Source organism: Halichoeres trimaculatus, unplaced genomic scaffold (assembly GCF_033239565.1).
Source record: "Halichoeres trimaculatus isolate MK-OKI-2021-1 unplaced genomic scaffold, fHalTri1.1 fHalTri1_scaffold_21, whole genome shotgun sequence".
Lineage (NCBI taxonomy): Eukaryota > Metazoa > Chordata > Actinopteri > Labriformes > Labridae > Halichoeres > Halichoeres trimaculatus.
In genome coordinates, this window is record NW_027437199.1 from 19,952,402 (window position 1) to 19,962,870 (window position 10,469).

The 10,469-nt window shown below is 39.7% G+C and overlaps 1 protein-coding gene across 3 annotated transcripts; it reads right to left on the reverse strand.

Annotated features, from left to right (window-relative positions):
• Positions 1-200: 200 nt before the first annotated feature.
• On the reverse strand, positions 201-6,920 carry pus7l (pseudouridine synthase 7 like). Of its 3 annotated transcripts, XM_074697717.1 has the most exons (11): positions 6,885-6,920; positions 5,249-5,323; positions 4,289-5,117; positions 4,019-4,178; positions 3,687-3,906; positions 3,402-3,500; positions 3,207-3,288; positions 2,942-3,107; positions 2,264-2,384; positions 918-971; positions 205-839 (listed from the first exon to the last, which is right to left on the reverse strand). In XM_074697717.1, exons 1-11 carry the CDS (start codon positions 6,903-6,905, stop codon positions 477-479), a joined length of 2,190 nt encoding a protein of 729 aa, XP_074553818.1. In that variant the 5' UTR covers positions 6,906-6,920; the 3' UTR covers positions 205-476. The 3 variants fall into 3 exon arrangements, with proteins under 3 accessions (XP_074553820.1, XP_074553819.1, XP_074553818.1); XM_074697719.1 differs by lacking the exon at positions 6,885-6,920 and adding an exon at positions 5,395-5,474 and having other exon boundaries at positions 201-839; positions 2,942-3,288; positions 5,249-5,291; XM_074697718.1 differs by lacking the exons at positions 5,249-5,323; positions 6,885-6,920 and adding an exon at positions 5,395-5,471 and having other exon boundaries at positions 202-839; positions 2,942-3,288.
• Positions 6,921-10,469: the final 3,549 nt, after the last annotated feature.

Here is a 10,469-nt window from a genome sequence, read left to right on the forward strand (position 1 = left end):
CGGTACAGTTTGTGTTTTCAATCTTTCTGTATGTAGGATTGGTTAGTACACAATGCTAAAGATGCTCAAAGATCCAAATGACTCTTTTCTAAATCCATAAACAGCCTATTTTTGTTTCAAGATAGTAAAACTTATGATAATACTCTGGATCAGAGAGTGCCCTGCCATCCACAGAGAGGTTGTTTCAGAAGGGAGGATGTCAGATGTGCTCACAGTGAGCGCTGGCTGCCCCTAAGGCCATCTTCTCCCTCTAGTGTTTTTTCCTTTGAGTAAAAATCCAAATACTGTTTGGTGAAATCAGTTTTATTCATGGTGTGAAACACAGGAGCTGTTCTCATGGTTTCACACCAAATTTCTTCACATTTACCAACAGCACATTTGTTCTTTATCTCAACACCAAAACAAAGTTCCTGATATTATGGAGGTTTAAAAAAGTGTTACTAAACTAAACACATGGAAAAGTGTCAGGCAGCTCTTTAGGGGTCACACTTCATGATCTCTCTGAGGCAGATGGTGGCGTAGCACGAGGAGTCCAGATCAAAGTTCAGCGTCAGAGTAAGGGGGTCCTGTTTCCCCTCTGAGGCTCCATTCAGCTGCCCGTCGCCCTGACTACTGCCCTCCATTTCTTCTCCTCTTCCTCCTCCTGCTGGACTCAGCTGGTAGCGCAGGTTATGTGGAGTAGCCAGCAGGGGGCGGTAGCACCCAGGCAGATTCAGTTTGAGGCTTCCAACTCTGAAGCGACAATTATTCAGCCCATCTCTGGACAGTCTTTCTTTGAACCAGGTCCCTGTGGAGTTCTCGGGATACTTCACTGTGTTTCCTGGCATGGGGAGCAAAACCTAAAAGAGAAAAGGTGAAAAGAGGACAATGAAGAAGAGAAGGATTCAGAAATAGAAGAATTCCTTTAAACTACAAACCTGTCTCAGCGAGAACACTTCCTCCTGCTCCTCTTGCTCTGTCACCACGTGGATCTGGAGAAAAATGACATGACAAATATGAAATACAAGATTATACTGATGATCGTTCCTTGTGCTGACCTGCATCCTTTTCGACCCTCTACATGAGGTTAAGAAGAAGGTGATGAGTCATGAAATATGAAATTGTAGTTATGGTCTGGGGCAAAATCAGGGTCTTATCCATTACCAATATTGATAATAACAATATATTTGTCAGTTACATCCTTGTCCTTCCTTCACATAACTCTTTGTAATCATATTATAAAGAAGTTTTGTTTCTTTAATTTTACACCAGAGGAGAATGAAGTACCAACTGATTTTAGTAACTGTAAATAGAAATACTATGTATTTAGGTTATATTATCATAAAAAAAGTACAAAACCATGCAGATCTTCTTCCTTTTAACTGTTTTATGTTATGTTCTTAAAAAGATCCTGGGGAAGGAAGGATTGTAAATTTTGACCTATGTTTGAATGTGTTTGTTTTTTTTTATTTTCTCATCCCTGACTGACATGAAGTTATTATTATAATTTCACAGTGTCTGACAAAGATACATAACCTAGATGTAACAAAGCAAACACTTGGAAGTATATTCAAAGGCCTTTAACCCTAAAGAGCCCAGCATGGAACAAACTGAGTTTCGATTGGTGGTAGATTTGAATCCAGATCAGAAAGATCGATCATTCTTCTTGCATTTAAAATCTGGGGAGCTACACTTTCACACTGGGTTTTCATCACATCCCAGAGCGCTGTTTCCTTCAACTAATGTGTTTGCAGATATCCAGTTGATAGGGTAAACAACAAAAAAATCACTATTCACACCGTGCTTTTTAACATGGCTTCCTACATTGTATCCATGTTACATTTATGAGTAATACAGCCATGACATTTCCAGGGTTAGAAAAATATGTGTAAAATCAACATTTCTTGATGTTTTATTTGAACATTTTATTGAGTTAGTCTGAACACAAGTCTTAATATTTTACTAAAGTTTGGGATATAAGGGTTGTTTTATATAGAAAAAGTCTTATGCAAAAAGATGACACTACAGTATGTGAAAATGTAAGGATGTGCTGTGGCAGACTTGGTATAGCAGATCATAAAGGGTTAATACTTATTTACTGAGTTTTAGCACCTTCTTTGATTTTTACATTGATTGGTTTACAAAACAGCATTTCAGTTTGACCTTGTTCAAACTATGGAATTTGTGTTTCAGATTCTAAAAAATCATCCTTAGAAACAGTTGATAAAAATAGATAGAGCATTGGAACACATATCACTCATCTGTGTTTTATCTCCTCTTTTACCTGTGGTAAGTCTCCCGTGCACTCTGGGTTCTTTGACTCTTCCTGCCTCCACACCAGGTCTCCTCTCCGCACTCTGTGTCCCAGACTTGTCAACCTGTGAGCCACCGCCTCGTTCCAGACCCTGACCAACAAACAGATCAGCATAACTCTGAGAAACTCTGTTTTCTCAATCAAAGACTTGTATAAAAGAATTTTAATAATAGGGCTGGGTATTGCGAAGAACCTCACAATTCGATTTGATTTTGATTCTCTAGGTTGCAATGTCGATTCAATATAGATTCGATTCTATATTGATTTAAATGTTTCGAGTATCAATTTTCATGCCTCATGTGAACATATGTGGTATGTCACCTCACCTTTTGGAGCAATAAAACCACCCAAACATCAGACTTTAAAGCTGAAGGATCTGGCTTTATGCTTCTGCTGCTGCTCTGGCTGACAATTTTTTTGTTATTTGGTCTCTTGTGGCCCTCGTTCACACAATGGGAATAAATGCACACTCCCCCCATTTGCCAGGAAATGAATTGATTCAGAGGATTTGCTGAATGGATATTGAATTGGGTGAGGCAATATTTTGATGCATTGATTCATCAATATTTTCACCAACCCCTACTTAATAAGGAAATAGAACACATTTTAAGTAAGTGGAAATGTTTGAAGGTTTTGCCATGTACTGACCTGCTGCAGTAGGCGTGCGGGTAGAAGACTCGGGTGCTGTGGGGCAGGCTGAGCCAGGCCTGGGCACAGCCATCAGGACCTGTGCCGTATCGGTTTAGGGCACGGAGCATCAGCCGTTCCCGTGCTTTTGACGACGGCATCAACGCTAAACTCTCCTTAGCGTTATCTAGTACAGTAAAAAGTAGTAAATGCAACATCACAAGAACAGTTTTAGCACAGATTTGCTCCATGAGTAGTTTGGGCTCCTTGTCGATGCTGCTCTCACCTGTTTGTAAAAAATGTCTCTTGGCCTGGCTCTGAGGATCATCACCTTCCTCTGGAGTGAAGAAGAGGCGCACAGCACCCACCTAAACCACGACAAAAAGCAAACACCACAGTGTTCAGTCTCTAAGACCCTGCTTCAAAAACAAAGCTGTAATTTCAGATAGTGTGAATAATAATCATCATCTCTTTCACTCACCACGTCCTCTTTGAGTAAAGCCAGCCCAACACGGTCAGACTGAACACTCTGCACTGTTCCAAACCTCTGGGGGCCGTAGTAGTTCACAAAACCTCTAGCCTGCAAAAGTCAACAAATAAAGAAGTTGTGGAGAGTGTTTGACATAAATGATAAACAATTTTGTGAATCAAAAGTTGTGATGCATTCTGTCTTTGACTTTGTAAAGAGCTGTCATCTTGAGTTAGCTTGGTAACATTAAAAAAACATATTTCACAGTAACTTTTGGTGTATGTTAACAAAAGTTACCTTAACATTCTCCACTGCTTCCTTAACAAGCGTTGTCAGCTGACTGTGTGAGTTTTTGCTTGAGGAGTGTGTGTCACTGAACCCATGGGGTCTCAGGTCTCGCACCACCAGGTCGAAGTGGTTCCCCTGCAGCCGCCCGAGCCTGAGAGGTTCACTGACGGGGAGGATCTGAGACACACGCATGCCTCTGCTCTCAAACTCTGATGACTTCTCTCTCAACCTAGAGATGGTACAAACACAAGAAACCTCATCTTTAATTACTTAACTTGCTTTCACCCTATTTTTTTAATGAAAAGTTGCATCTATAACCCAAAAAAGAACCACAGAAGTACCGCTGAGGTGAGACCTTCTTGACCACCATGGACTGGTACGTGATGGCTCTTTTGTCTTTGATCCCAGCGTAGGTGAAATCTGACGGCAGGACCCCGAGAGCTGCAGCCATGTAGCTGATGGCCTCCAGAGTCTCCAGGTTCTCCTTACACAGAACGAAAGCTGCAAAGGAGAGCACATTACTGGGGTTAAAACTGTTTGAGTTTTCAGCTTTGGCTGTGGGAAATATTTAGCTGAGCTATGTTTTTGTTAAGATCCGTGAAACCTCTTACCTGTGTAAACTTCTTCCTCCTTTCTCTCCTCTGCATTCCTCTTCTTCGGCCTCCCTTGCTCCCTCAGCCTCACCGTGATGGCCGTTTTTGCCTGGTCAACAAAGCTCTTCGTCTCCACCAGTTTCCCGAACCGTCTGCTCAAAAAGTGGTGCACTGCCGTCCTGTGCTCCTTGTTGTCATCAGGTCCAAAAGTATACGATGACCCTCTCACTTTGGCGTCTATGAACCTGAAGAAGTCCTCTGCCTCGTCCTCTGAGACCAGCTGGGAGAGCTCCCTGTAGTCCGGGTCTTCTCTCACCCTGATCTCAGGCTGGATGGTGACAGTCATGAGGAAAGGGAAGCGGTGTCTAACCGCTCTGTGTACATTGGCTCTGTGGTGTTTGTCTGAGAAGTGTCCCAGAGAAAGCTCCTGTTTGGATGTGTTTTCATCCTTCAGAGTCAACACAAACTGCTCGAGCTCCTCGCTGACAGCCTGGCCCAGAATCACACTAAGATCAAAGCTGCATGGACTGGGAATGGTGGCATCTGCACCACAGTCAGCTGAATCTCCAGTTTCCTGTGAGGCTGACTGGTGACTGTTCTCCAAACTGTCTGCAGTGGTTTCACTGTGTTTATGGGATGAAGCACAGGCTGAAGTCTGTGTTTCTGCTGCTGTGTTCACATACTGTCCGTTAATGTCAATCTCAGTCACCACAAAGTCTTTGATGAAGTTTTTGATGCTGCCAAGAAAACCTTCATGATCTGATATGAAGCACTCAGGAACGTTAGTTTCATCACTGTCCTCCTTCATTTTCAGATAGATACTGCAGAGTTTCTCTTGTTTCTGACGCTAAAAGAGGCCAAAATAAAAACTGTTAAATGCAGCCAGAGTATCAGCACAGCTAACGGTTAAACATACAAACTTATGTATTCAAATCTGCTTATTTACAGCAAAACGTGCAAAATAAGCCAAGTGCTTACAGTAATAGAGAGTAATGCTAATGTATCCCACCTTGACTCCGCGCTGTAACAAAGAAAACAACGCGTATCTAAAAACTGGAGAGTACATATGAATTTATTGTGAGTTAGTATTATCAGATAATCTCTTTTCTCTCTCATTTACTCACCGAGGCTGCACCACGCGCTTCACAAACCGAAACTGTTGATGTAAACAAAACAACAATTCACGCTATTTCCGCGTCACGTGACTACCATGTGACATCTCTTAAAGGGGCAGACAACATTTAAACCACTTACCATGGCCATACCTGTGTGCGTTGATAAAGTCAATATTGATAACTATTAGCGTAATAAAGCCCTTTTACGTTCGTGAATAAATCAAAATTAATTTAATTTTATAAATATGAACGTGCTTACTTCGAAAAAAGATATCTCATTTAATTAAATCATTTAAAAAAGCTAAAAACTTCTATTAAGGGGCTTAGCAAACAAGATTGGTGTTGGTAATGGCAGCATACTGATTGCCAGCTTTTTTTCAGGAACAAATAAGAACAGGTATGATGCATGATGATGATGATGTATTTTATCTTTAGGTTTACTAAACCTGTGTAATTGACGTCCATGTCATAATAGTTTTAGAACACTTTACACAGAAAGTAAATAAATTGTGACCAACAGTTTCCTGTTCTGTGACAATTTAACTTGATGTTTTTATTATATTTTTTTCCCACAAAAGAGCAGAGTAATAGATAGCATAGCTAACTGTTTTTGTTAGTATAACAAACCAAAAACCGGGTTAAACTAAAAGTGATAGAGGGGAAAAAAGAGGCAAATAAGGAGAAATCACAGGAACTAAAAATGAAGTTCCATCTCAGGTAATGAGCACATTTCTCACCATGAAATGTATCCATAAAATAATAATAGTAATAATAATATACATATGCATACATAATAGATCAGTTCTTCTCACCCGAAATCAGGGGCCTTATTATTATGTTTTTAATCAATGTCTCTAATGACTTCATTGTACATAACACATTGTACAGACATTAATTTTATGTTGCCATATTGTACAGTACAAAAGTCCTTATCTCGTTATTTATAACAAAGAATATAACACCCCTTCCACCCCTCCCACAACACTCCTAAATTCTATAAAAACAAACAAGACAGAGTGTCTTTAGCAGTTAAAGGTCCATTGATTATATTCATATAAAAAAAATAAAATCAAACCAGTGTCCTCATTCCTCTTTTGGGATTTTTTACCACAAGATAAGGGCCTTAAGAAATAAATAAATAAATATACAAATTAAAAAGAGAGAGAGAGAGAGCAAGCGAAAAAGAAAAAGTAAAAGAGGAAAAAAACGAAATTAAGAGAAAATCAACTATTTGTGGTACTCCACTGTAATAATCCTAAAATGATTGGTGAAATAAATAAAATTAAAATATTGTAAAAATTTTAAAAAAGAATAAAAGCCACTGAAAAGCCATAAAAGGCATGACAAAATGGATATTTCTCATCACTTCTGACATCTTTTAGCAGTTAACAGTGACAGAAAATGCTCCACAATTTCTTGTGGCTTCTGCTAGCACGGCCTTCTGTGCATCCCTGCAGCAGTGTGTTGTGTTGTGTTGTGTTGTGTTAGGTCATGTTCACCTTGAAAACACCTGATGACATGACGTGCAAAAGGCTTTTCTCCAGCTGCTTCTGCTGCTCAACTCATTGCTTATTGTAGCTGCAAAATCTTTTCCTTTTGCCCATGCGTAGCATCTATACTTTGATCAACACTTGTGTCATTCAAACATAAATTAGTAAGACCAGTAGTTAAAGGTCTTTTTCCTTTTATTTCATCTCTTGGTCTTAGAGCCTCCTGCAGGCCTCAGACCTTGTACACTGAGTTTAAACAGCACAGTGACGATATCCTGTGCTATGTTTCTAATGGTGCTGTGGGTGGACAGGGCGGAAATGCCTCTCCTGAGACTTTGTGGAGCAGAGGAAACAGAACATCACAGATTGTTACGTACTGTAGCTGATATTTATCAGACGAGGACTAGAAATGTGACACAGTAACAACAGTGACATAAGAAGAGAAGTAATAACTCACAGCTGGAGTATGAGCAGGGCTAATGTGTCCTGAAGGAATGTTTTTTATGCTGTTATCTTGCTCAGAAATGCACCATATGGAAACTATTAATCTCAGATCATGCTTTATGAAACTGAACAGAAATATGCACAGTGTAGATAAAAAAGTGAAGGGAGTGACCAAGTTTCAAGAGAAGCCTGTAATAACTTTCATTTCTCCAGAGCAGCGCTGAAGCTACAGCTTGCAGCTACTTCAATTAGCATAGTTTATTTTAGCAAGCTTGGCTGTGTGTGACAGATTTAAAAAAATCCACTAATGTAGTCAACCACCACTGGAGTCATAGTTACCTTTGTGCCAACAAAAATGGCTACAAATCGCCAGAAAAGGTAATGTAAGAGGAACAAAGAATTTTGAGATAAGAAACACTTTACTCTGAATAGTGGCCATAAATGGCAAAAGCTATTTTTTCAAGATTTAAGGCATAAAAGTAAGAGAAAAAGGCCTTAAGATACTTGACACACATCTCCATCCTCCTAGCTGTAGCCGTTTTCTTTAGAAGTCACAAAAAGAGGTATTTGACACCACTGGGAGACTGTTGTGCAACATTTATCTCCCGAGGACAGATTTGGTCCAAGCGTTTCCAGTCAAGCAGCAGGTTTTTGGGCTCTTCTTCTTTCCGCCCACTGACATCCCCTGAGTTACAGCCTGTCCCTGTCCACTCATGTGTTACAGATGTGTGAGCATGTGCCAGTACACACACATGTGCCAGAGAATTAATGAAGCTGGTGATGCTAGTTGATGGAAACATTGGGGAAGGGAGTTGCATTCATGACCCCTGCACTGTGTGTGAGTGTGTGTGAGATTCCCGTGCTGTCCAGATGTTTTTATGCTACAGCAGTATTCTGGACTCCAGCTACCAATAATGTTACAACACTGTGCATCAACGTCTGTGTGTGGGGGAGTGGAAGGCAGTGAGATGGATAGACAAATAGGTTTTGTGTGTGTGTGGGTGGGACTCTGCGGAGGAAATGTGATGCAGGGTAACACAAGTTTGATTGTTCCCTCAGAACAACAGCACACAAGAAGAGCTTTATTAGGGTCGGGACAAAAGGCAAGTTCAGTCAGAGACACTTCAAACACAACACACATACACACATGGACACACACATCCTGTCATCCCTGCATGTTACTTTCTCTCTGCTCATTTACAAATCTGTTTTCTCCTCCTCTCCTCTCTGACTGTGGATGGAGGGCATGGTTTCATTTCTACTCATTGTGCCATGTACAGCCTCAGTCACAAGAGCAGTGTGGTCAGTAGAGCTGCTGGACTTATGTCAAACCCTTTAACTGAGCCATAAAATGTTGAAGATCCCTTAGGTGGGTCCAAACCAAAGCAGAATAGACTCATGTGTTTGGTTTAAAGCAGACGCTGTGTTGGAATCTTTGAAACTCAAACTCATAGTTATTTGTAGAGCACCTTTAGCACATACAAATATTCAGCCCAAAGTGCTTTCATGAAAGAACGGTGACAAAAAATAATAGAAATATGTGAAAAGAGTCAAATAAAGTCCTTCAAAGAAAAAATAAATCAGGAGTAAGAACAACTTGATAAAATCTAATGAATCGTATAAAATCAGCCAATTAAAGGAAAGGATCAGTTGAATTGAAATGAAATTACTTAAAATAATATTAAAAAATAATTATAAATAAAAATAGTTAAAAATAAATAAATATCATGAAATGAATTAAAATTATTATCTTTTTTTTTTTTTTTTTTTTTACTGATTTTAAGTTCAGTAAAATTCAGTCCTGTACAATGTGAGCTGATGAAGAAAAGACTTATACAGACAGTCTGTAAACTTCCCTCATGTTTAAAGACTAGAGGTTACTTCTTCCCACAAGAGATCCTTAATTTGTGCACATTAGATTATCTTTATGAAGACAAGTTTATGACCCTAAAAAAGTAACGGTTAAATCAAATGTTCAGTCTTCTCAGGATCTAACCTTATTTTTTCTTTTATCTTCAAAAGAATTTGATTTGTTTGCTTGAGATACATGAGGTACTTTCCTGGCGATCTTCAAGACAAATCAGTGATTTCTCTACTTTATGATAAGCACAAAGAAACAAAGAAATAGGCTTCACATACCACAGTCATGTGGGCAGCAACAAACAGGCAGCAAGGCACAATGCCTTCTGGGTAATCATAGTGATTTGATTTTTACATTACCTTGAAGTTGTTGCACAAGACTTTTGTTTACACAGCAAGTAAGACTGTGAGCTACAAACTTATTTTCTTCAAAACGAGCCGTCCACAATGCCGGGGGACTTGCATTGTCCTCTTTACAGAGCCAGCTTTGTTGGAATGAAACGTCAGAAAATTGCAGCACCAAAAAAAAAACGTTACAGAAATATGAAATAACTTCACCCAGGAGAGTTGTAGCATCCTCAAAATCATTTTAGACATTTCTTAGATCGTCCGATAGCCCTTAGCTTATTCTCGTAAATTTATGACTTTATTCTCGTAAATTTACATATTTTTTAATCTTGTACATTCATGATATTTATCTTGTAAATGTACTTGTTTATCTTTAACAGGACTCTAACACTCTGTCGTTTTCTCAAAAAAAAAAAAAAAAAGAAAAAGGAGAAAATGCCCACTGATAATTACCGGAAAAATAAATCTTAGACAATAAAATGTGTTTAACCATGACCTTTTGGAGCTTCCATAGACTTCTGCCCACAATCATTGAAGCTATGGTCAACGATCTGAAACCCAGTTTGGCTGATGAGACACATTTGAGAACACACAGCCTCACTCATCCCTCCCCTCCATGTTCCAAGATCCTGCCCCCCAGCTCGTATCGCCCTTCTTCGCCTCCTAACAACACGCCCCCTCCGACAGAGCAAGAAGCCGGCCAGCAGAAATGTAACAAACAAGACAGTCATCCTCTTTGTAACACACAGTGGTAGCTTTTTCAATTGGACCGGCGCAATCAAAACCATGAATTAGCCGGCGAAGCAGGTCTGGCGTTGCAACTACCAGCTGATCAGAGCAGAGCCGACTGTGGACGAGGCTATACCTTTCTCGGCGTGTCTTCACCAGCTCAGTTTACAATGCTAAAGATGTGTGGCTAACTTGTGCTAAAATTTATTGACA

Bases quoted from the DNA above. Each gene is read 5' to 3' on its own strand.
- pus7l (XM_074697717.1), bottom strand. From the start codon at position 6,905: ATGTCATCAGGTGTTTTCAAG. The intron at 3,108-3,206 runs GTGAGAGCAGCA...TTACTGTACTAG, and splicing joins GAGACATTTTTTACAAACAG to ATAACGCTAAGGAGAGTTTA. The intron at 2,385-2,941 runs GTCAGTACATGG...TTTGTTGGTCAG, and splicing joins CCGCACGCCTACTGCAGCAG to GGTCTGGAACGAGGCGGTGG.